The sequence below is a fragment of the Bos indicus genome, chromosome 15 (assembly GCF_029378745.1).
Source record: "Bos indicus isolate NIAB-ARS_2022 breed Sahiwal x Tharparkar chromosome 15, NIAB-ARS_B.indTharparkar_mat_pri_1.0, whole genome shotgun sequence".
In the NCBI taxonomy this organism is placed as follows: Eukaryota; Metazoa; Chordata; class Mammalia; order Artiodactyla; family Bovidae; genus Bos; species Bos indicus.
Window position 1 is genome coordinate 77,806,555 of NC_091774.1, and position 25,630 is coordinate 77,832,184.

The 25,630-nt window shown below is 44.4% G+C and overlaps 1 protein-coding gene across 17 annotated transcripts in view; it reads right to left on the minus strand.

The window, feature by feature from the left end:
• CELF1 (CUGBP Elav-like family member 1) overlaps positions 1-25,630 on the minus strand; it is a 69,969-nt gene that overhangs the window by 13,928 nt on the left and 30,411 nt on the right. For 5 of the 17 annotated variants that reach the window (XM_070804223.1, XM_070804220.1, XM_070804221.1 and 2 more), the window contains 12 exons: positions 23,593-23,633; positions 18,505-18,656; positions 11,417-11,604; positions 9,843-9,925; positions 9,264-9,312; positions 7,061-7,195; positions 6,428-6,507; positions 5,712-5,873; positions 3,241-3,316; positions 1,701-1,829; positions 1,217-1,330; positions 355-540 (listed from right to left, as the gene is read on the minus strand). In XM_070804223.1, coding sequence (XP_070660324.1) covers positions 355-540; positions 1,217-1,330; positions 1,701-1,829; positions 3,241-3,316; positions 5,712-5,873; positions 6,428-6,507; positions 7,061-7,195; positions 9,264-9,312; positions 9,843-9,925; positions 11,417-11,604; positions 18,505-18,575 — 1,273 coding nt within the window. In that variant the 5' untranslated portion in view covers positions 18,576-18,656; positions 23,593-23,633. The remainder of the gene's footprint in view (positions 1-354; positions 541-1,216; positions 1,331-1,700; positions 1,830-3,240; positions 3,317-5,711; positions 5,874-6,427; positions 6,508-7,060; positions 7,196-9,263; positions 9,313-9,842; positions 9,926-11,416; positions 11,605-18,504; positions 18,657-23,592; positions 23,634-25,630) is intronic. The other 12 variants (XM_019974922.2, XM_070804232.1, XM_070804230.1 and 9 more) reach the window with 11 other exon arrangements.

Genomic DNA, 25,630 nt, shown 5'->3' on the forward strand with positions numbered 1-25,630 from the left:
GGCCAAGTGACAGTCAAAGGGGACACCCAGACAGAAGACATCCCCTAGCAGACTTCTAAGAAGGAAGACTTCCTCTCAAAAACAGACTGCCAAATGGTTTCAGACACAGGGAGGCCAGTATGCTTCCTCACCCGAAAGCTGCAGCCCCACTCGAGGAGGGCGTACAGAGGTTCTGAGACGAGCCACAGCCAGAACACATTCCAGTGCAGACCAGTTTCTCAGTCTACCCTTGACAACGCCGAAGAGCGGGGCTGGCCTCACCACCTGAACGGCTCTCCCGGGCTTTGCCTGCCTTTCAGCGCTGGCGCAGAGGGCGTGCCCACTCTGCCCTGACTCCAGTCTCCCCGCACTCACCTTCCTTCTGGCTCCCAGCAGCACCGATACTCTGCTGTGCCAGCAGGTTCTGGTTGTACAGGGTGGGGAGCGCCGCGGCGGCGTACTGCTGGATCCCCGAGTAGGCCTGAGTGAGGGCCTCCATGGTGCTCCCGGTGCCGTTGGAAAGGCCGCTGCTGCCCAGGCCGCCGTTTAACGCGGCCATCCCTGGTGGGGGTGGGTGGGGGAAGAGGAGCGACAAATTGGGAAGACTCAACCGATGTGAAAACAAAACCCAAAGTAACCCTGTCATCTCCTCCTCAGCTTCTCCCTGAGAAGGAACAGCCATCTGATGGGTCAGGTTTTAGGACAGTCACCAGGGCCCATGGCTAACGGGGACGTTTTAAACAGCCACACCCAGAGGCAGCTCATCCTCCAACCTGCGCAAGAAGCACCACCACTGACACGTGACCTGCCCCACCTTTCTCTTAAGAACTGGAATGCGGCAGAACAACAGTCCCAGGACTGGGGACTAAAACGAGTGCACACACCGTATGACAGGTGTGGGCAAATCCTATCGTCAAGATAGCCGCTAACGCTTACTGAGCGTGTGCTACGTGTCAGATGCCATACCAAGTGATGTGCTCAGCACTTCACTGTATTCTCATTTAACTTGACAATCCTCAGAGAACTCTAGTCCCACTTCACAGATGAGAAAATGCCCTTAGAAAAGTGGTCTTAAGGTACAGTTAACGGACAGGGTCAGGTCTGACTCAAAATCCCACGGTCATTTCTAACTTCACTGAGCCACTCCCATCATTCTCTCTACGTGTCCCTACCAGAGTAGTTTAAAATGTGCTACCTGCACAGAGTGACTGGAGGACTTCCAGGGACTGGCCCTCACCTGCCAAAGAGCTGACGTTGAGGCCTGCTGTTGCTCCAGCTAATGTCTGCAGGGCTCCAAGGGAGGCGATGGGGTTGACGGAGCTGCTGCTGCTGGAGCTCGGTGAGGACCCTGCTGTCAGACACCCACCAGTTAAACTCAAACCAAAACTTGCCTTCCCGTGTCAACAGGAGCCAAAGCACAAGCTGTGTCACCCAACTCTTCATTCTCTTTATAGGGAGGCTTTCGGTTACCAAGTCCCCCACCCTCCGCTCGCCCCAGTGAATGATTCTGGTAACAACATGTTCTTGCAGGACACAGAAGTGATGATTACAACAAACTGAAGACTATGAGAGCTCTCTTAATTCAGAAGACATTTGAGACTTTCCTGTTCATGATCTGACCCCTTTGGAAATGGGCGTTAACTATTCTCCAGAATGACAGAATCCTCACGTGGGATTCTGCCCAAGGCCCACAGGGGCCCCCAGCCCCATCACATGCTTACCTGAACTGGTGAGCACGCTGAGGGGACTGCTGGACGTGGTGAGAGCACTGGTGCCACTTGGGGTGCTCTGAGCTGCACTAGCCGCAGCAGCCAGTGCAGCCAGGTTCTGTAACTGCACTGCATTTAACCCTGCAACATCCAAAGCAAGCCATCAGCCAGCAGATAAGAGTGCCCTACATCCACTCTGGCAATGACCGTGCAGACTGGCAGGAGGCTCATCCCAAAGTGGAAATGTTCTAGGTATAAGCCTTGCAGGCAATACTACAGAGCTCCAAAAAGACTCAGATACCATTCAACTCATTAAGAAACTTGACACTTCCTCAGATAAGACATGTCTAATACAATAGCAGGCCAGCCCAAGTGAGTGAGCATTAATAAATGGATGGGCAATTAGGAAATCAGAAAAAAAGGGGTGGATTCTGTGGTCTACCATGGAGACAGGCAGACTGAAGAGAACAATGGCAAAGCCCAAGGCAGAGGATCAATCTGTATCTGAGCCTTCACTGATGCTTTACAGGGGATCTGTTCTCTGCAATGGAGGAGAACCAAGTAGAAAATGTAGCAGAGACCCAGAAGACCATGGAGGGATGACACGTGAAAACTGCAACAGCAGAGAGAACAAAGAAAAAAACACCACCTAATCATCAGAAAAACAAGAGAAAACAAACTCTGAGAAGACCTCCAAGTGGAACCTAGCAACACTGGCAAAAGGAGAGCAAAAAATCTGAGCTGCACCAACAACGTGTGGCAAGCGATTTACTAGACAATGGAAAGGCAGATGGGTAGAGTGGAGAATTAACGAGACTACAGAGGCTACAGCACAGATTTACAATCTGGCAACTTTCTGAAAACACAGCAACCTTTGAGTCCCTGGGACAAAATGAATCCATCAGACTTCCCCAGTGGCACGCTGCACCTCGCCTAGGGTGGAGCCCTTCCTCAGATGCACCTGCCTAGCCGTACCCCACTGCTGGAGGGGCGGGGCTGGGCGGCTCTGGAGCGGCCCTGTCCCTGCCTCAGGTTTGTCTGTGGAGCAGTCTTTGTTAACAACTCGGGCATCTGTCAATTAAGTTTCTGGTGTGTGTTAACACCAAAAACAGTAATTACCTGAGGAACAACATGTATCAGACACTAACTTCCGAGGTTCTAGCAGCTGCAGGGCAAGCCACACACACAGAAGCCATCTTAGACTTTTCTTCTGAGAATCACTGGAAAAGTCACTTTATTGTGGAAATAATTCCTGCAATTTTCTCCTTATCAAAGTGGCTGCAGACAGTCTGCAGGTACTAACAGCTCTTCTTACTAGAGACTTAAAGGGGTGGGGAGCAGACAACTACAGTGCAATATGACATCAGTAACTAAACGAGCCGCCTTTGAGAGAGGAGGTATGAATCCCAGGATGTTCATCTTATGTCAGGTTTATGTAATGAGTGGTAATTTTTTTTTTTCCTGCACAAACAGTAGAAAACTCTCAAGACTACCGTTAGCTGCGTCTGTTGGCTTGGCTGCTGCCGCTCCTCCGCACCAGTGAAACACTTACCTCCCATCGGGTGGAGGCTGCTCAGGGTGTTGAGGTTCCCAGAGGAGGCAGTCTGCTGAAGGAGCTGCAAATAAAGCTAGACATTACACCAAAAAACAGAACAAGAGTGAGAGTGAGGGCTGGTTCTGCATCTGGGATAACTCTACAGCACAGCAAAGCGAGAGTGCAGAGGCCCCCAGAGAGAAGAAAGTCGAAGACGAGAACCCAAGCCAACACAACAGAAACACGAGGCTTATGACAGCACAGGACAGCACAACACAGCTAAAGCCCTGGCCCAGAGGACAGCTGTGTAAGCCGAGTCCTAAGCCAGGCCCGAGTCCCTGGCAACACAGCACAGCAGCAGAGGACAGCGGGGAGGGGAGAACTGAGCTCAGCTCAGGCAGCCATGCAGCCCACTTCAGGAGTGTCTGCACACGAGTGACTGCCGTGTCTAATTTCTCTCCCAAATCCTCCTTGGTCAGGTCCACACACCTTATTTTATAGGCTGTTCCCATCTGGAGACCTAATTTCTACTTTAGCCGACTACTTAAAATACCAAACGGGACCATTTCAGGCTCTTTCTTGGAGTATCCTTTACCACCCATGATGAACTTGTGACTGGATCAACCTTGTCGTGATTAGAATACTACGCATTCATCTAGCCCCATTCATCTCACCGTTGCAGATGACCAAATGATGGCTCAGTCTGCATTCATCCACAGAACATTCTCTTTCAGTGAGTGTTGCATAACAAATAAAACGAAAGGACCTATCCATAAACTATGAATCTCCACAGCCTTACCCTGTACCTAGCAAGCTGCAACCTTGATCTAAGCAACCTGCTGAAACCTTTTGTTCCATTCCAGCCCAATCATTGAATGGCTAGTATTCTTGTTTCTGGATCCTTTGTTCAGTCTGTTATCCATTCCTAGAAACATCTGACCTGGCTCCTCTGTCATCATGAATGTCTCTAGTCTACAGGCATTTCACGGAAGTTCACAAACTTCCAGAAGTAGAATGAAAAAATGTACACACGTGGAGTTTTATCAGCTTCTCAAAGGGCTCCACAGCCTGGAAGATTAAGAACTACTGCCCTAGTTTCAAGGCGACACATTCTAGTGCACCCTAATCAATGACGGCGTGCTATCACTTACGCAGCCCATCAGCGCTCACACGTCTTTACTTCTGTCTCCTTAAATATCCTGGCCAATGAGCTCAGGCCCAACTAGGGACTGTACATACTACTTGGCACTTTACTTCCTCCCTAAATGAGACCAGCTCTGAGAGCGGGGATCATGTTTAACTGAAACAAGGAGGCCATAGCGCTCAACATATACCGTCATGTGCCTGCTAGATATGGCAATACAACAAAAAGGTGAGTCTTCCCTAAAAGAAGGCTCCAAACGCTCTAAGAAAAGCAAGCACCCATCATGGAGATAATTTTCAAAGCATTATCATTCTGCCAGAAGACTAAAATCTCTGAATTTTCTCAACTTAAAAGCAATGTTCTAGCACCAAGGAACAATTTAATCTGCAGAAATAGAACCACCACCTAGGCTTTCTGATTTCAGAGAAATACCAGCAAGGATAAACTTGGATTTCTTCTAATATTTTAGAAACATGGAAACCAGAGGGCATCAAATTAGCCAAAACCTGGCACCGAGGGCAGAAACCACTGCCTTTCTTCCGTTTCACATAGAACAATACTTAGGGGAGGAGGACGGGACGACTGCACCTCTGTGTGTGTCCTTAGACCGTCCATGCTCATCTAGTGCTTTCCCCATTTGTTTTCCTTCTTTGGTAGCTTCACAGACGACTTGTTCTTTCTGACTCAAAGATGAGACAGTTTTAAGTGTCTTGTGCCATCTGTGATTCTTTTGAGGGTTAAAGCAGTGATAATCCCCTGTAATATACACTGCAGACCTAATAAATCTAACAAATTAGAGCCTGCTTTTGGATTATATGACTCAAACTCGACAAGAGAGAATTCAAATGAAAGGAAATCTATTTACCAGTGAACTCAAATAGACACCTGTAATACTCATTTAATAATGTCCATGTTAATCTCTTGACCTCCCGCCAATGGGAAAATCCACTGTCATACTCTTCATGGGAGGCTCAGGAAGGCTTTTATTGATGGTCTCTACATCTACTAGAGAAAGAGATGGAGAAAGATACTTGGTAGCTAAGAATTCTGCAGGAGTTTTTTTTCTTGGGGGCAGGGACACATGTTTCTAAATCTTTGTTTTAGGAAATTAGTATATTAGTATCTTGAGCAGAAGCTCAAGATATTACCAATGATGTGTGACGACAGCGAGCGAGCCAGTGCACACGCAAGGCTAACGTGACAAAGAATATCGTGTTGCCTGAATTTTTATGTAAAACTTTGATATGCTAAAAGTTCTGAGTGCTACTATATATGTTAGCTAGGGACAGCAGAAGAACAGCTGGGAGCTTGCACAGCCTGCAGAAAGCACACCACAAAGACTCACTGCTAAATACTGGGGTCCGAGAGTATTTAGACCAGCAAGGTTTCCCCACACAGAGGCTGCGCTGATTTGCTGCATCTGCTGCTGGAGCTGCTGGGCCATTCTCTTCTGTTCTTTGTCCTTCTGTGTATCAGCAAATTTTACCACCATGGGGGAGGAGCAACCCTACGAAAACACCAAAATCAAAGGGTCAAATTCCTCATTCTGGTGCAGGGAAACCCTCCTTTCCAGTGCCGCACAGGCTGCATTCTCATTTTATTCAGTGCCAAATGATTCTCCTCTTTGATAGACAAACAAGTGGCAAAAGGTAATTTAAAAGGGTTAACTAGTTGCAAAATGCTAATTTTAAAGAAAGCACCAGTGTTTCAGATGTTTGGCTTGCTTAACTTTTAGGGCTTCCCAGGTGGCAATTAGTGGTAAAGAAGCCACCTGCCAATGCAGGAGAACTGAGACACCCGGGTTCGATCCCTGGGTCGGGAAGATCCCCTGGAGGAAGAAACAGCACCCCACTCCAGTATTCTTGGCTGGAGAATCCCATGGACTTAGAGAAGCCTGGTGGGACAGTCCATGGGGTTGCAAAGTGTCAGACATGACGAAAGTGACTTAGCACACAGCAACTTTCAGGGCAATCAGCGCTCTGCACGCTACCGGGCTTTGGTGCTCAACGGTCCTAGCACTCTCATGCTAAGAACCGCCCCTTTCGTCCATCTGCCCCCTACCTCCATGGTCTGTGCTTGGTGCATTGCCTTGATAGCTGTCTGTGCCATGGCTCTTGTTGTAAAAGTCACAAACGCACAACCTGGTGAGAGAAGAGTCAATAGCTCATCCATTCGTTTAATGATTTATCTGACCGACACTTACTGAGCACCTTCTATGCGCCCAAGTGGCATGCTAACAATACAGACGTGATTCTGCCTTTAGGAGTTCATGATCTAGTGGGGAAGATGATGTATTACAACAAGGCGATACACGCGTCAGGGAGAAATCAGGGAAGCACAAATAGGAGAGAAAGTGTTTGAGAGATAAAGGAGGAGTCACATTCTCTAGTTTCTCTCGTGAAAGGCGTGTTTCCACTTTGGCATAGAATCTCTCCAAGGACAGAAACAGAGACTTTTAATGCACGACCTTAAGTGCAGAATGCAGATTCCTTGGGGGAATTGGGATCAACTGACAGGAATCATGGCGGGACCTAGAAATACAACACCATACTCAACCCTCTCCATCTTGGCAGTATCATTCATGGTGGCTGGAGATCACTGGTTTCCACTGATCCAATTAAAAAGAACTCCAAATTTAAGATGAGTACTTTTAAAGGTGCTAAAGGTACTTTTAAAAGTTAAAAGTATACCCACCTCGGCTCAACCCATCAGGTCCCCTCAGTATCCGGCATTCTTCAATCTGTCCAAACGAAGAGAACATGACTCGGATGTCATTTTCAGTGCACTTCTTGGATATCATACCGATAAACAGCTTCCTGTCTTCCACTGCTGAGAGAGTAAACACAAATGCTTCGCTGTTACTGCAAGAGGGGGCACAGCAGAGCACTGTGCCTTCCAGCCTATTGCACTGACTTTAAGATGCATTTTGTTTCATAATTTAGCACCTACTCTTATAAATCATAATTGGAAGCACTTAGATGAAATATAGTAGCTTCAGGATCTTATGAAAGTTACTTAACCATTCTGTGCCTGTTTCCTCGTGTGATTAATAGAGAAAACTTAGTTTACCTCAGAGGCTGCTGTAGGTATTAAACACCAAGTGCTCAGCATCCTGCCTCGTACTTAGCCAAGTCTGCTCTCACTAGCAATGCTGCTGGACGGAAGGAGGAGTTTTCTCACTTAACTGATATGACAAAAGCAGCAGAACACACATTCAGTGAATGGAACTGTCCACCTTCATATTTTGGTTATTTTCTTGAGGACTAAGCTTTTCTTCCTAATTTTTTAGGGAGGGAATTCCTTCAGTTCCCCTCCTTCCTCTGGCTGATAAGAAACTATGAAGATCAAAGGCATTCCAGTTCACTCTCAGATGTTCTTGTAATGTTTCCCTGTCAACTCTATCTCATCTATTTACCGTGCTTATTTTAAAGAACAAGTCAGATGACAGATTACTTACAGCACTGAATCACTATCTTCCACCAGACACAAAACTTAACTAAAAATGCATTAATTCTGAGTAAGTAATAGATCAAATGAAACCATGAAACTCCTAGGTGAGTTGGGCTTGGTAAACTCCTTTACATGAGTCCTGGCAATGTTTTTTTTTGGATTTGACACCAAAAGCAAAGCAACAAAAGCAAAAACAAAAAAGAAAAAAAGCAAGTGGTGTTACATCAAATGAAAAACCTTTTGCATAGCAAAAAACAAACAAAAAGCCATCAAGAAGCAACCTACTGAACAGGAGAAAGTATTTGCAAATCATGTATCTGATAAGGAGTTAACATGTAAAATGTATAAAGAACTTAAAGAACTCAATAGTAAAAGAAAAACAACTTGATTTAAAAACGGGCAGCTTCCCTGGTGGTCCAGTGGTTAAGATTCCATACTTCCAGTGCATGGCCAACAGAGACGTACAAGATGCTCAGTATCACTAATCATCAGGGAAAGGGAAATCAAAGCCACAACGAGGTATTATCTCATATGTTAGAACAGTTATTATCAAAAAGACAAAAAAGAACAAGTGTTGGTGAGGATGTGGAGAAAAGGGAACCCTCGTGCACTGCTGGCAGGATCTATATGGTACAGCCACTGCGCAAAACAGTACGCAATTCTTCAGAAAATTAAAATTCGTGCTACATATCACCCAGCGACTCCACTCCTGGGTATTTACCTGATGAACACGGAAACACTTACTTGAAAAGATCTATGTACACCCATGCTTATCCAGCAAAGGTATAGAAGCAACCTAAGTATCCATCAACAGATGAAGGGATACAGAAAAAGGGGTATTTTACGCACACATGATTGTTCTTCAGCCATGAAACATGAAATCTGGACATATGTGACAACATGAATGGACTGTGAGGGCATTCTGTTAAGTGAATTAAGTCACAGAAAGATAAATACTGTATTGCTCTCATTTAAATATGAATATTTCAAACAAAAAAACAACTGAGCTCATGGAGAACAGACTGGTGCTTGTCAGAGGCAAGGGAAAGGAGGAGGCAAAACGGGGAAAGGAGGCCGAGAAGTATTGATAAGCTTATTACACATAAACTTCCAGTTTTAAAATAAGTCACGAGGATGTACGGTGACTACAGTTTACTGCACTGCACGTCTCAATGTTGTCCAGAAAGTAGATCTTTAAAGTTCTCATCACAAGAAGGATAATTTTGGTAACTATGTATGGTGACAGATAACTAGACTTACTGCAGTGTCATTTCACAATACATACAAACACTGAATCATCATGCTGTACAACTGAAACTAACACAATACATGCCAATTATACCTCAACAGAAGAGTAATTAGTGCACAATACAATCAAATGCCATGAGAACAGCAACTACACCAGCGGAAACCGTGGAAGGGGAGGGCCGCTCACGTGCTTGCTTACCGTTGTTCTTCTCGCTGTCGGCAGGCTTCATCTGTATAGGATGATGCATCTACAAGGGAAGACACGTGCCTGTTACGATCGCACACTGAAGGCACTCAGAAACATAAACGAGGACTCCAAAGGAGACACCACAACTGAGCTTTAAGAGGTGGCTCTGGGGACCACCCTGGTGACCCAGCGGCTAAGAATCCACCTTGCAATGCAGGGGACGTGGGTTCGACTGCTGATCAGGGAACTAAGATCCCACATGCCTTGGAGCAACTAACCCCATGCGCCACAACCAGAGTCCATACGCTGCAGTGACGCAACCAACCGAGACCCAGCGCGCCAAGGAAAGGAAGGACTGTCTCTGAACTCACGCCTGCCTCATTATCTCTCCTCAACAGAATCTCAAAATAGAATGTGAGTCAACAAGTCAAAATTCTTTTGGCTGAGAATTACTTTCACTCTATCTTCTTTGAAACATTCCCTTTATTCCTCCTTTGCATCAGTTCCTGTGGCAGTCACCCCTTTCCCCCCACAGGTGTGTTCCAGGCGCCAAAGCCACCACGGTTCCACTTACTAGTAGGAATTCCTTACCCCTGGGAGGACCTTCATGTTGTGAAGAGCGTTCTGAGCTTCTAATGCAGCTTTTCGGGTGTAAAATGTAACAAAACAGCACCCTGCAATAAACAATACTCAATGAAACCAAACCAGCCCTTTGAAAGCAGATGATTTCTGAGAGCACTCCCTCCTCCAGGGATACATTGAAAGTCAAAAACCAGGGCTGGGTTTATTCAAATGGGTGGGTGGGTGGGGAGAGGGGAGGGAGGGAGATGGAGAAAATCTAACAAGGAAGGGAAAAAAAAAAAAAAGATTTTCTACCATTTTCTTTACTGCTATCGTCACCTGGTTTTATTCTTTAGCTGCTCCTATAACTTCTCTGGAAAGAAGGCTGTCCTTACAAAGGTCACAGAATCACGGCATTCAACCCGCCCTCCACGCAGCACCAGGCGGTGCGCTGGGCAGGAAGACTCAGCCGTGCCCTCTTACAGCTTGTGGTCTACAACTCTTGCTTTCTCAGACCAAGCCTTACACTGCAGCCAATTTCTACCATATGCCTTAAACATAATCATCATTTATTAAATTATAAAATGACTTAAGAGCAAGGATCTCTTAGTATCTATTTCTTAGACTCTTGGTTCTCATCAAACATAATTATGTGTCCAACAGCACTTGACTGAGGAGACCTTGAGACTCTCTGCTCTGTATCTTTACTGGGGATTGGAGGGCATAAGTATGTTTTGTAAATCTTAGGCCCGCAGTCCCATAAGATATGATATAGATTTCTTTTAAAATCACCCTGCAATTAAGATTTTAAATTACTGTATATTACATTGACAGTCATTTTCAGAAACTATAATACCTTTTACTTTGGTTAACTATGTCACAAACAGAAAATACTTCCTCAGCTCTAGACCCTTTGCTATTAAGCTGGTGTCAAGCATGACAATCACGCGTGCTTACATCTGTACTACAGAACAGCTTCCATAGAAAATTACTCTGAAATGGGTTATCTGGGAAAACAAGTGTATATCTGCATGTGTCTAGGGCCAAAGCTAACACCTCGTCTACTATCGTCCTATAAACCCTCTCCTCTGCCGGGTTTTCTGGAGGCAGCTTGCCTTCCTTCCCCTGTTCATTTTGTAGGCCATAACAAACAGGTGATCTATAAACAAGCCCCTCCTAGTTGCTAAGCCATCCCAGAAGGCCTGTGTAACACCAACAAAAACCCACGAGTACCTGGACAGTCTTTCTCTTTTCACTTACCCTAGCTAAAATACTAAAAAACCACCTACGTGGTTGGTTTACTTCAACTTTATTTCTGTCATTCCACTACCAAGATCAAATGAGACACTCACATGAGTCTGTTACAGATCTTGAAAATGACTGCCCAAGATCCAACTTGCAAATTATCCTCATGATGTCACTCATGAGGATTTTATTTTATTTTTAAGCCATTAAACATGTTTGGACTGGGAGATATAGCTGCAACAAAAAGACAGTCACATCCCTGCCCCCAATACCCCGGCCATGACCACAAGAGCATTCTGGCAATGAGAGAGAGCATGCGCCTGACTGCAAATACACATAAATTCAAAGCCCTTCCTTACCTTTGCTCTGTGGAGGGTTTTGGCTCCTATCCCTTAGGACATTGATTTCATAGACAGCACCATACTGTTCAAACAGTTCCCTCAAGTCCTTCTCAGACCAGGTCCTTGGAACCTGGCCCACAAACATCTTGATAGCATCAAGATCCGGTTGATCTGGGTGGTCCAGGGTGCCGTTCATTTTCTTTGAGCTGCGTAAAATAAAACTTCTATTATGTATTCATGTTGTTTCTAAGAGAAACTTCTTTTCTTTAAAAGTCTCAACTACTTCCTTAAGAAGTAAGGAGAAAAAAACCTACTTCTTTTCACTACTTACATTCAATTTACCAGAGTTCCCCAGCCATCCCTCACTATGCCTGCCACCCCTCACTATGCCTGCCACCCCTTCCATCTGATCCCAAACTAAAGGCACCAATCTGAGTAGGACACCCCGGGCTTTAACTACGGAAATGAATGTCGGTCATTCCTTGTCTAGCTAGAGAAGTCTCAGAAGAACTTAAGAGGTAAAGTTCTTAAAGAAAGCTTTAATCATTTTTAAGTAGAAACTTTATAAAACTTCATAAAATGTCCACGAAATCAGGATTCTCAATCTACACAATGATGGGTGAAAAGTCTTCTCTCAGTAGATGTCAGAACAGAAGCACAGACTTCCAAGGCCTAAGAACTGACTGGAACATTAATCTTTGGTTGTTGCTGTCTCATGCATAATCCTGGTACTCTTGAGTGAGGCCCTCCAATCAAAACAAAATAAAACCTCTTAAACTTTCACAAATGATTGTTATATAAACAATGATGTCATCATTCTGGGGTCTTTTGTTTCTAAGTAATCCAATTTGCTGCTATTTCTCCAAGATTTTACCAGTTAATTCCCTTACCAACTCTGTTATAATGTCCACATATTCCTCCAATCTGATCACACCAGATCTGTAACACTCCTATTTAAATGCCTTCATTCCTACCCCTGCCACTGTCAAGAACCATGGGGGAAACTCTTACACTATTAAATATTTCCACTCAGAATGAATCAAAGTCCTTCTCCTACCTCCTTTTCACAATCTTATTCTGAGCATTTACCCAAACTAGTAACAACTGAAATTCTAAATAGCACGTTTAACTTTTGTTAGTGTTTGCTAAATCCAGAAATTACATCATCATGTTCAAATGTGTCTTTCTTTCATGTATTCTTCCTAATGTTCAACCTCAAATAAAACGCCACTTTTCTTTAAAAGAAAAACAGTAAGTTTTGTCACCCAGAGAAGGCAATGGCACCCCACTCCAGTAGTCTTGCCTGGAGAATCCCATGGATGGAGGAGCCTGGTGGGCTGCACTCCATGGGGTTGCTAGGAGTCGGACACAACGGAGCAACTTCACTTTTACGCATTAGAGAAGACAATGGCAACCCACTCCAGTGTTCTCGCCTGGAGAATCCCAGGGACGGGGGGAGCCTGGTAGGCTGCCATCTACGGGGTCGCACAGAGTCGGACACGACTTCAGCGACTTAGCAGCAGAATGTTTTGACCATAAAGAAGCAGACAGCTATTTCTGAAAAGAGGCAGGAGCTCATTAGTTTGTATTACATCGGAGGCTCTCAGTTTGTCCCTTCCTTCCCTATTTGTGTACCACTTCTAAATTTTCTACATTGCTTTTTAGTGCAAAAGCATAAATGTAGTCAATCTATATGCTTTGTGATTTATCCAAAAGTTCAGTGGAGATTCAGCATTCCAGACAAGTGCCTTTCCTTTTTCTCTTTTTCTCTCCAAATCCCGCTCATTTCTTTATGTCCACCTACTGCCTGAATCACCCTTTCCCTGAGTATACCTATTCAAGAACCAGAAGACTCCCCCAAGAACTTTGGGCAATCTTTAAACTTAACCATCAGAAACTTTTACAGGAATCACACTCCATAATTTTACATATGGTTAACTGAATATTAAAAAGATATGCAAAATGTAAGCCTTTACCTCATTATTTTGTTTTACTATGAAATTATCTTATTGTATCTTACAAGCTGGGTGGAGGGAGGGATGGGACATGGTCCTTCACCAGTTTGAGAAGCACTTCTAGAGCACAGCAAATGATCAGGCTGCGCTCAAGACGCAGTGGACATCATTCAACTGGAGTCATGCACTGACTGATTTCTGCCTCCAATTACTACTGAGCTCCTCTTTATACAGCACAAGCACAGTGTTAGACGTGGTGTGGTGGTGGTGCTTTAGTCGCTAAGTCGTGTCTGACTTTTGCAACCCCATGGACTGGGAACCTACCAGACTCCTCTGTCCATGGGATTCTCCAGGCAAGAACACTGGGGTGGGTTGCCATTTCCTTCTCCAGGGGATCTTTTCAACCCAGGGATCAAACCCAGGTCTCCTGCATTGCTGGCAGATTCTTTACCGACTAAGCGAGCTACAAGGGAAGCTCAAGATGTGGTATTCATCAGTGAAAAAGGAAAACATGGGGTATTTCTTTGGAGCACATGAAGACACAATTAGAAAGTTAAGTGCCAGTATCAGCTAGAGATAAAAAAGAGAAAAGCAACCACATATGTCTGTAGTAAGCAGTCAAACTTCATCATCAACTGTTATTGTGTCTCAAGAGATGATCAACAATGCTCTTCCATTCTCAACGTTCCACACATACTTCTAGTCCTTAGAAGTAACCACTACATAAAAAAGTCACCTGGGGACAAGACTCCCAGTGTGACATGCCAAGGATCCCACAATATCCAGGTATGGCATTTACTTTGCACATCACCTAATACATTCTCAAATTTGTGTCTCACCTGCCCATTGATGGAGAGCTCCTCAGAGTCAGTAATCATAAATTAAACATATTACATTCATTCAAGAATCAATGAATTCAACAAACCCCCTGGAGAAGTATCTATAACGTCCCTGTCATTCCTAAGAGGCAGGTCAGTGGAAATTCCTTCTTATCTTCTGTGGAAGTACTGCCAGTCAGTGAAGTATTGACGGGAGTGGGGTGGAAGAGAGGAAAAGCAGGCCTGCGGCAGCAGAAGAAGGGAAACAAGAAGGCAGCCAGTATTTCAGGAAAGAGGCATGGTATCCGCTTCTTTTTATGTTTCTGGCTGTGGCAGCAACTGGCAACTCATTAAGATGAGAAACTAGGAGGCATCAGGACAAGAGGCTGTCTGGTCTACCTGATTCCCGATGGAACCCGGCACAGGAAAGGGAAACAACCAATCTGGAAGAGACGGGTGGGGAACTGAAGAGCTGCATCGCCAAAGTACACTTCCATTCAAAACTCTTGACCCCCGTCTTCACCTTTTCCTATCAAAACTTCCCAGCTCAGAGGGCAGAGTTAATGTTCTATTCCACTTTTTTTTTTCCATCCCTTGGCCCCCGATGACTAGACCAGGAGGTGGATCTTAACCCAACAAGACTGATTTACTGGCTGGCTAGAAACCTATGACTGTGACCTACGCTTAAAACAGAAACATAGGCCCGGCTAATCAAGACCCTCTATAGCTACCCCGAGCAAGACAACAGCCACTAGCCACATGTGCCCACTTAATTTTAAAAATCCAGTTTCTCAATTGGCACTAGCCACATGTGACTCGTGTTGACTACACAGGATATCAGAGACAGAGATTTTTTTGGGGGGGGAGGGGGGACATGCCACGTGGCTTGCAGGATCTTAGTTCCCTGACCAGGGATTGAACCCAGGGTCTCAGGAGTCAAAGCCTGGAGTCCTAAGTACTGGACAAGCAGGGACTACTCAGAAGAACATTTCTAACATCACAGGAAGTTCTGCTGCCCAGGACTGCTCTACAGAACCTAGAACCCACTGACAAAGACAGGCAGTCAGTGATGAAGTTGCAAGAGGAAAAGCTGCAACTCAGGATAGCTTGAGCTAAGCTAAGATGAAAGGGCAGCGGCAAGAGAGAGCAGGAGTCATGCTGCAATACAGCTGAAGCTTGAAAACATTAAGGTAAGTAAAAGAAGCCAATCACAAAAAGTGACATATTGTGTGATTCTACATCTGTGAAATGAATAGGCAAACCTATGGAGACAGAAAGTAAGTTAGTGGTTGCCTGGGAATGGGAATTAGAGGTGGGGAGAAAGGGAGGGAATGCTCACTAAAGGGCACAGGATTTCTTTTGGGAGTGATGAAAATGTTGTTATTAGACAGTGATAATAACCACAGAACTTTATGGATATAGTGAAAAATAAATAAAAAGATCAGTGATACTGTGCACTTTAAAAGGGTAAACTTTGTGTTAGTTGTATTTACACGGGTGGGGGACGGGTGGTGTCAAGACGTCCTGGGAGGGCAATGGCACAGCCCAGCCACGATGCGCCAAAGCCATCCAGGAGAGGAGCAGCAGGGGCACAGGCAGACAGCCGAGCGTGTGCCCGGGTCAAAAAGCTGGTGTTTGCGAGTCTTTGAGGAAAAAGACTGAAATACTAGCTTGAGTGGAATCTGTTCCTTGTAGCCAAATAAGCTGGCAAATACTACCTTCACAGCTGTTCAAAAATAATTTCCAAAATCTTTAATTACCCAGTTTTCCCCCCTCTCCCCTTCTTATTACCTGTTGACCTACATTTGTTCATTATACAAGCAGAATAATTTCACATACTTACTAATCCCTCTACCTCCCCAGCAGGCATAAACACTTGCTGCATCCCAATCTCCAGACACCACCGACCCCGAACTGGTCCTCAGGCTCACGATGAGCACAGAGAACATCATGATGAAGAGGACCCAGAAACACCGGCCTAAATTACTTACCAGCTGTTCTCTAGGGGAACGAGACTAGGTACACAGAACTCAAGGGACATCCAGGGACAGGCATAAAGATCTGAGAATCAGAGAAGCACACCAGTGCCCCCTTAACCAACAGGGAAGCTGAGAGGTCAGGGCTGAGAGATGACCCCAGCCTAGAGAACACCTCTGTCCCAGGGCGCAAGCCAAGCGCTCCTCAGCTTCCCCTGTTCCTCTGTTATACAGAGTAAGTATCGGCAACACCTCTTACCATAAACAAGAAAGGGAGCTAGGGAGTGGGTCCCCTCAGCCTTTCCACAGCTCCTCCAGCAATTTTTGTCTATTGTAATTTGAAATAGTGGAACAGATAGATTGCGAGGTCATATTCCCAGGCAGTATCACTTCAGAGAGAACACTAGTGGTATCGAGCCTACTGCTAAAGCAGTATGAGTGAAAAGAAGAGCTGAGAAGCCAAGAGGTGACAAGCACCCGCCATTCTCCAGAACTTTCCTCTTTCTACTCTGTGGCTTGGGTGTGTGGTGCCCCTGGGAGTGGGCCAGAGGACTTGCAGTCATGAGAAGAGTTGATGATAACTGCTTAATGACACCTGAGGAAGCCAAGTCCAGCAGGCAAAAAATAAAGTGGCTACCATCAAACTTGCACTTTAGGCCCAAGGTTGATACCAACTGTCCTCAGTTAAGTCAGTCATAGCCTCTCTCAGCTGGGTTTCTCATCTGTAAAAGAGGGGCAATAGCCTATGCCCAATTAACCTCACGAAGTTTTTGTGAAGATGGATGATTAAAACAAAAGCAAAAGCTCTTGGAAAAAAATAATAATGTTAGCAGAGTACTCCCTGATTACTCCTACTCAGAATGAGCACTGTACTAAGTCCATTAGTTTTCACACTTCAGCGTACATAAAAACCACATGGGACACTATTAAAACAGATTCTTGGTGTGCCCATTCTAGCATGAGAATTATCTGCGCATGGGTCCAGAACCTGCATTTTTAATTCCAGGTGACTTTTACAGAGTGGTCCATGATCCAGATTTCATGGGATACTGAATTAGGCCGACCTAGTAAAAGATGAGAAAACAGGCTGAGGAAAAATACTGTATCGAAGGACTGAACACTAGGCAATGGTAATGCACAGACAATGAAAGACAATTTGGGCCACAAAGTCCTAATTCTAGGGATCATCTATCTGGTATGTGGTAATATTTTTATTATATATTAAGTTTTTATGATGGCATTCACTGTGATTTCACCTGTAATCTATTGCTAAACTTTTAACAGTAAAGAGAACTCTCATAAAAAGACACTACTAAATTATCATTATTTTGGAGACTACAGAGAAGGCACAGGATCCATTTCAAGTGAGCAAGCCAACTCTGTTTGAGGCCCCCAAAACTATCCCACAAAGAACTGTTGAGAATCTGCTATCACCACACTTGTTACACCAAATCCCAAGGCAGATCTGCACATGGAGGCCTAACGTCAAAGACTTGCACTACCCCCCGTGATCTAGGGAGTATTCTACCATTTAATGTTCTTGGCTTTGAATGACTTAAGTCTCTTTCAATTAGGTTCCAAGGTACTCTGAAGCCTGGTGAAAGTAACTGAAACCAAGGGTTAGAAGTGTGTTCTTTAACACAGAGCCCTGGACTCAGGCCCCCAAGGTACAACTCAGAGCCAGGGGGCCTTTCAGTTGCATACAGCGGTGAACAATGACGCAAAAGGATCAGGCTTCTCACTTTTTACGTTCAAAATTTATTTAGGCAATTTGCCAATCAAGATTGTTTGTTTGCCCCCTTGGGGTGGGGCACATCTGATGTCCCCAAAATCACAAAGTGTGCGGCATGTTCAATCAGTTGGGAGGAGGGAGGGTCAAGATTCAGGGTTAGTTTACACAGCAATACAATATTCTGTATACACTACTAAATACACCCTAGCTACCAGTCTGTGATATCAGTCTAAAAATTTGATCATTAGAAATAAAACATACAAATAAATAAATAGCTTCCCAAAAGATTATCTGAAATTGTATACCCAACCCAAAGCAATAAATCTAAGGTTTAAAAAAATACCTTAGAATCTATCAGATGGGAAAACTACATTAATGGAATTAAGAGCCCAGCACACATGAGCTGATGTTGCTGGTCATATATCAAATGCATCCTTATGTACAAAACTTAGTTACAACTACAGGAAGTCAGCAGTAATGAGAGAATCAGACTACAATAGAAAATAACAATAGTGTGGACTTTGGCTTCCTCACCCAATTTTTTTCTTTCCTCTTTTATCAAGTAACAAAGAAAACAGCCCAAGTCCTCTACTTATGATAAATATTAGACAACAAAAATACTTACACGGGACTGGAATTCAAAGAGCAATGATCCACCATCATTTCTGGAAGGAAATCCAACTTAAACGCAGCCATCACCTCACTCTCCCCTTCAGAAGCCAATGATATTAACTTGCTGCACTTGTCTGATCCACAAATATACACAGCTTTAGCTTCCTGGGCCCCACAAAAAACACAAAGTGGAAACAGGAGCTCAGGGACGCCAGCAGTGAGTGCCACAGAAGCAGGCAGGACTGGGGAAGGGGCAGGGAGCAGGGGATTAAACGGGGGATGTGAGCATGTGGAGGGAGGCTCAGCCCCGCACACAATGGAAGTGCTGATGCGCCGGGCGGGTTTTGTGCGATTTTCCCTGGCGAAGCAGTACTAAGTGCACTGTCAGATAAATAGTGTCAGACCCATGAGGAGAGCAGCGGCTAACAGAGCAGAAGAAACACAAACTTGCTTCACATCTTCCAAACTCCTCCCTGCCGAGCCGTTTCTGAGGACCCCCCCAAGCTTGAAACTACCTGAGTACAAGGAAGGGGGGCGCGGTTCTCGTCATGTAGTCTGAAAACGTTTTAGAAACAAATGGGTGGTTAGCTTTGGTCTGAACTTATTTTCCATGCACCAAAGACAGCAATGAACGCACTGTCTGGGTGCCAAACTAACCTCAGAAGAGTCAATTTAAGGAGGAATGGTTCAGACCACCCATCAGAAGCAGGCCAGAGGCGAGCTGGCTGAAGAACTGGCCACCAGAAACATACTGCTCTTATATTAATTAATATTACCACCTGCGCTGGACCAACTTTGCTTTCTTGATGATCTTTATCGTAGTGAAGGGCTGTAAAAATTGCTGTTCCACTGGCATTCATTTAGGGAGCATAAGGCAAAACTTCTTTAGGAACTCTGAATCTTAATTTGTCACAAAATTTAAAAAACAAAAAATAAAAATAGTATATTCTGCCTCTTGACAGAGTACTAAGAAACACTGTTTATTCAGTATTTTGACCTTTCTAGAGAAACAAAAAACAAAAGAAAAACAAACAAAAGCCACCACAGTGATAATCATGAAGAAGACCTGGGGCCTACCAGGGACAAAGGCTCAAATACTTAGAGGAGGAGAGAGGAGTGCAGACCCCGTCTATTCACTGTCTGCCCTCTTTTAAACTGCTCCTAAAACCAAGATTAATGAATGCGCACATAAAAATTCTATTATGGGTGAGCAGCAGAGATGGATACACTCAGCAGTCAAGGCAGATGTGGCACTCTCATTCTCAGTTTAGCTCCACATCCCTCCAAGCAACAAACGGTGGCATTTCAGTGTTTAGGCAGTGACTCTAAAACTATCTCTGAAGGCTCCAAATTTCACAGGGCTTCTTTCCGTTTTTACCACTAGGGCTGCCTTACCTCAAAGGTTTCACTTCACTCAAGCTCAGATCACAATACAGGGAACTTTGAAAAAAAGAAGTTACGTAAAGAGGTAAACAAATGAACTAAAGATACAGACTGACGTTAAAACAAAACTAATGAAAGGCAGTTATGTCACAGCACAGGTCTGTCTAACAAAGGCTGGCACCTGTCTACATCTAACTGAGAAAGGTAGAAACTGTGTCTCCAGACATAACCACCCAAAATTTAGAACTAAAATAGCAGGTAGCTGCTCTTTCCGTTCTGTCAGAGACCCTGGCCCATCCGATCCCCTACAGAGACAGAAGTGACAGGAGCTCTCTGCCACCCTATTAACAGAGGAAGCAGAAGCAGGCTGCCAGTGAGGAGACTGCAACCGGCACCCAGGGTACAGAGCTCACCCCAGCTGGGGCTGGCTGAGCGACCGGCCTGTCGGGTCCCCGTTTCTAAGAGCACTGGAGCTGGTCACACGCCTCTTCCTACAGAGAAGCACCTGACTAAGGAGTGACTGTGTGAGGTCGGTTAATCAATTAGATTTTCTAGTTCCAGGACTCCTTTAAAAATGAATCAAGTTTTCAGGAAGTCCACTGGTTGCTATGCTTTTATTATTCACCAAAAATGCATGACTCCTAACTACATCTCTATTTTAATCAGAATCACAACTGTAACAAGAGTAACTGCCCAGTGTATGAAAGGATGTGTACTCCTCAGAGTAATTTTTACCGAGTCAAAGGCTGTAATATTTTAAAATTCATTTTATGATGGATAAGGCTGCAATGTTTTAAAAACCTACAAGGTGGAAATTTTATTACATGGGGGGAGGGGGAATTCTCTTTAAGCAGGTCACAAGAATTATCTCGGTATAATTAAATTCAACATGCTTGTAGGAAAGGAAAGAACAGAAATTAATCACAAGTCACTCCATTTTAGAAAAGGGTTACAAAGTGACAATAAAAACAATTATGGAAATACAAAAATGCAGCTGTTAGAGGGAAATTAAAAAGGAGAATTAAAAGTTATTCATAGCAAACTATCCGTAAGCAGTTGTTTAAAAGTTCTTAATCAGAAACACAGTCTAGGCCTAAAACCCAGGGTCCGCTGCAACAGAAGGCCCTAACCTTCCCTCAGTCTCTCTAACCACATCTGTGAATTTACACTCATGGTTTCCTCTTCTTCCCTGGTTGGCTGTCTCAGTTTTCTTTGCCTTGAATATTCTCTTTTTTCCTAAGGGCAATAATTCAAGGCTTGATTATGTGAGGGTAGGAACAATCGGTCTGTTATCTGTTATAACAAAAGAACCCAAATCATTAAAAATGATCAGAGGATAAGATATTCGGGTTTTCCCAGGTGGCTCGGTGGTAAAGAATCCACTTGCAAATGCAGGAGACGCGGGCAGAAGACATGGGTTCGATCCCTGGGTCGGGAAGGTCCCCTGGAGAAGGGAATGGCAACCCACCCCACTATTCCTGCCTGGAGAATCCCATAGACAGAGGAGCCTGGCGAGCTACAGTCCATGGGGTCGTAAAGAGTCGGACACAGCACGCACACACGCGGGCGCACACACACACACACACACACCATCTCTCCTAGGAAGCCTTCCTGAATCCCTTAGGTGCCCTGCCCTGTGTTCCTATAGGACCCTGTGGATGCTACCAGAGGATCTGGGACACCCTCGAAAGAGCAGCGCACCCTGCATTTAGAGCATCAGAAGGGAATAAACAGCTTAAAAACCAGATTAGAAGACAGAAATGCTAGAATCACAGCATTTGGTTTGTCAAAAGAAAGAGCAAAGTATAGTTAAGCAAAAAAGCCCACGTGGAACGTGCAAATGTCAGGCTGTCGATCTTGACTGATGTAACCAGGGAGTTCAATGACAGGTGAAGGGATTTTATACTTCCATCTCAATAATCTAAATGTGTTTTAAAAGGCAAAAATGTGAAGTCTGGTTATATGAGCATAGAGAAAATGAGAGCCTACTACTAAATTATAAAAGAGAGCCTATGTCTATCATTAGTCTATTTAAGGAAAAGTGCAAAAATCCAGGGAAAAGTCATAACCTAACAGTGAAGTGGACTGGATATCCCCTCAGAAGCAACGAACTGATACTACTTGAAAATAACCAACCAGAACAACTTAAAATTTAGCCTAAAATCTTTCTGGACTTGAATTTCATTTCTAAAGTTTAGTACCTCTAATATAATTAGTGGGGCTCCTAAAACTCCCCAGCTAGTACTTTGCATATGCAAAAATACACTGACCTGAATTGCTAATTATCTCTGTGACATCTCACTTTGTGGGAGACTTTCTGCAAACATGTGAGAGTTGAGCATATCTTAAAACAGAAAACCTTTGTTGAGTTTCCATGAGACGATGAAAAAATTCTGAAGAGGGGGATGGGGGGTTAAAGAAGGAATAGAAGTATTGTTTAAAAAAAAAAAAAAAGTTCTATTCCAAATCTAAAATCACAGTAAGACCAAAAGCACTAAGTTTAGTAACTGTTATGTCTAAGACTGTTTGCCTGTAAAATTATTATATATGGTACACTAAAAAGATAGGACAAGACTGAAGGGAGAAGATTTACTTTTGAAATCTGAAAGTGTTCCATCTCCTCTCCCTGTCTTTAATCACCTATCTCCTCCCCAGTCAGCGTCAAAGTCCGAGCAGAAAGACATTCTTCTGTGCTCAGTTCTTTCAGCAAAAGTGTCAGCTCAGAGACATCCACGGAGTTTCTGGGACACACCTGACCAAATAAATCATCCTGTCAAACTGTGACCACCCTTTAAATCAGGTCATATTTTCAGGTCCCCAACTAGTTCTGGAATTTAAGTATAATTGTTAGTTGATAACAATATACTGTAGGTTGAAGCTTTATTTAGGTTCCAATGCTGATTTAAATATCAGTATGTTGAACAAATTCCAGTTCCAAGAGGGTTGTATCATCTTTGTGAAATTCACTGAGTTTTATCTTCATCTTTGCTCTAGTTTACTTAGGGTCTTCCAATAAGCCACCATGGCTCAGGCGGTAAAGCGTCTGCCCGCAACGCAGAAGACCCAGGTTCGACCCCTCAGTCGAGAAGACTTCACTTCACTGAGCGACTTTACTTTTTCACCTTTAGGGTCTTCCAACTATGAAGTGGCTCAGATGGTAAGGAATCGGCCTGCAATGCAGGAGATCCAGGTTCAATCTCTGGGTCGAGAAGATCCCCTGGAGATGGGAATGGCAATCCACTCCAGTATTCTTGCTGGAGAATTCCATGGACAGGGACAGAGGAGCCTGGCAGGTTACAGATGGTGGGGTTGCAAAGAATCGGACAGCATTGAGCAACGAATCCTTTTCCAACTATGAGGTAGAAAGGGGAAAGGAAGCCAGCCAGGCAGCTGCTGTGTGCAGATACACACACACACATACGTGCCCTCCCTCTCTCCCTGTGCCTTCTCCACCCCCCGCCCAGCTCCAACTATTTGAACTACGCAGCAGCTAGTTCAAATGGGAGATAAGCCTGCATTGGTAAACAGCTAAGGAGAAAGTTGGGAAGGAGAAAAAAAAAAATCTAGCTTCCCAGGAATAGGAAATTTAATCTCAAAATGTAGGAAAAAGCCATCACCTTTCTGGAGGCAATTTTTTCACATCTGCAAAACAGGCCTCATGCAAGAAGGAAGGTTAAAAAGATAACCAGAGCACAACCATCCAGCAGTTAGCCCATACCTGTAGCTTTCCACCTCCCTCTCTGGACTAGTGTCTTCACTCTAAAAAACCAAGGAAAGAAAAATAAGTGGACCATGCCTATATTTCTCATAATTCCAGATACACAGCTTCTTTTCAAACAAAAGCCCCTTTGTCACCGAGACTGAAGATAAACAAACTCTCCCTCTCCCAATTTTAAAGTACACAATACACAATTACATTAACACCTCAAAGCTAATTTAAGAACACCATCAAGTTAAAAAACAGAGAACTAAACTATTAAAAGGTTTATTAAAAAGATGCTTACCCCAAAATGTCACCACAAATAGCAAATCAATGACTAGAATTTATGAGATTGAACTACAGCACATCTAGGTCACCAAAACAATCCTTTTTAGCATCTGCTCTTGGGTGGGAAACTACCACAAAGCTAAAGGCTGTGTAATCCTTTTAGCAGTTAAGAGTGAGTCGCTGAGTCGAGTCAGACTCTTTGCGACCCCATGGGTATACAGTCCATGGAATTCTCCAGGCCAGAATACTGGAGTGGGAAGCCTTTCCCTCCTCCAGGGGATCTGCCCAACCCAGGGATCGAACCCAGGTCTCTTGCATTGCAGGAGGATTCTTTCCCAGCTGAGCCACAAGGCAAGCCCTGAGCAGTTAAAGAGCGTATTATTGATGTGAAGAAGCTATTTCCCCAAAGCAATCGGCCTGAGGGCTGGTGCTAGGCATAAAACTCTTCAAAAGTAACCCGAAGTTCCTGCCTTGTAAATGCATACTGAGGGCCCCAGGATGGTGGTAAACCACTGAAACCAAGAAAACCAATCGGAAGATGGGGAAGTTAACTGAAGGTAAAAGCAAACAGGAACCAAAACACCAATCTATTTCATTTCTAAACATATGGAACAATCTTTTAAGTAAAGACTGCTTCTATAAAAGTTGCCCAAATTCCTACAAAAGTCCATCTACAACTCCTGCCAGCTGAAGTTCTGTCTGGCCCCGGCTACAGAGAACTGCAGAAAGTCACCAAGTCTACACTGGAAAGTGTCAAGAATTCTGAAAGACAAAGCCAGAACCAGAACTCACCATGAGACACTGCACTCTACCTACCCTCTTTGAACTCAAAGACATTTCTTGCTGCTGCTGCTGCTAAGTCACTTCAGTCGTGTCTGACTCGGTGCGACCCCATAGACGGCAGCCCATCAGGCTCCCCCGTCCCTGGGATTCTCCAGGCAAGAACACTGGAGTGGGTTGCCATTTCCTTCTCCAATGCATGCAAGTGAAAAGTGAAAGGGAAGTCGCTCAGTCGTGTCCGACGCTCAGCGACCCCACAGACTGCAGCCTTCCAGGCTCCTCCGTCTATGGGATTTTCCAGGCAAGAGTACTGGAGTGGGCTGCCATTGCCTTCTCCGAGACATTTCTTGAGGCATAAAATGGGTGCATGAATACTTAACTGACGCTTCATACAGACCTAACCAGTCTCCAATTTTGCTAATGAAGTAATGATGCTTCCAACCATCTTAATGCCAAGTTTACACTAAGACACACACAAAAAACCTAAAAGCACTCTCCTGGACCTGCCTATATCATCAAAAGTTATTAAGAGGAAAGGAACTTACTATTTCTAAGTTCATAACACCTCATTCAATCCTGTATCATTATGGCCATTCCAAGATGGGGACTACTCTCGGAATTCAGAAGCTAAAGTAATCTACTAAATCCATGAGCAATTCTAATTTCAGAGCCCACAGTCTCTCTCTCTCAGAAAAAGAGAAACCATCCAGGCCGCACAAACTTGTATAGGGACAGTGTGTCTGTCTTGAGCTTGCTCTGGAGTGCCTGTTAAGACAGTAGAGAACAAGTTAGATGTCTGCTTGTCAGTTTTATTCTGGAAGAAATAAAGACCAAGGAGTCATGTCTCCTGATATATTGCATGGAAGAGCTGAGAAACACTAGTGCTGTGTGACCCTGTGAGACCAGACTCATACTGCATGCTGGCTGGGGAGCCTCCAGGACACAAAGAGCTAAATGCAGGCTGGGGTTGTTAAGGAGGAGCAACTAC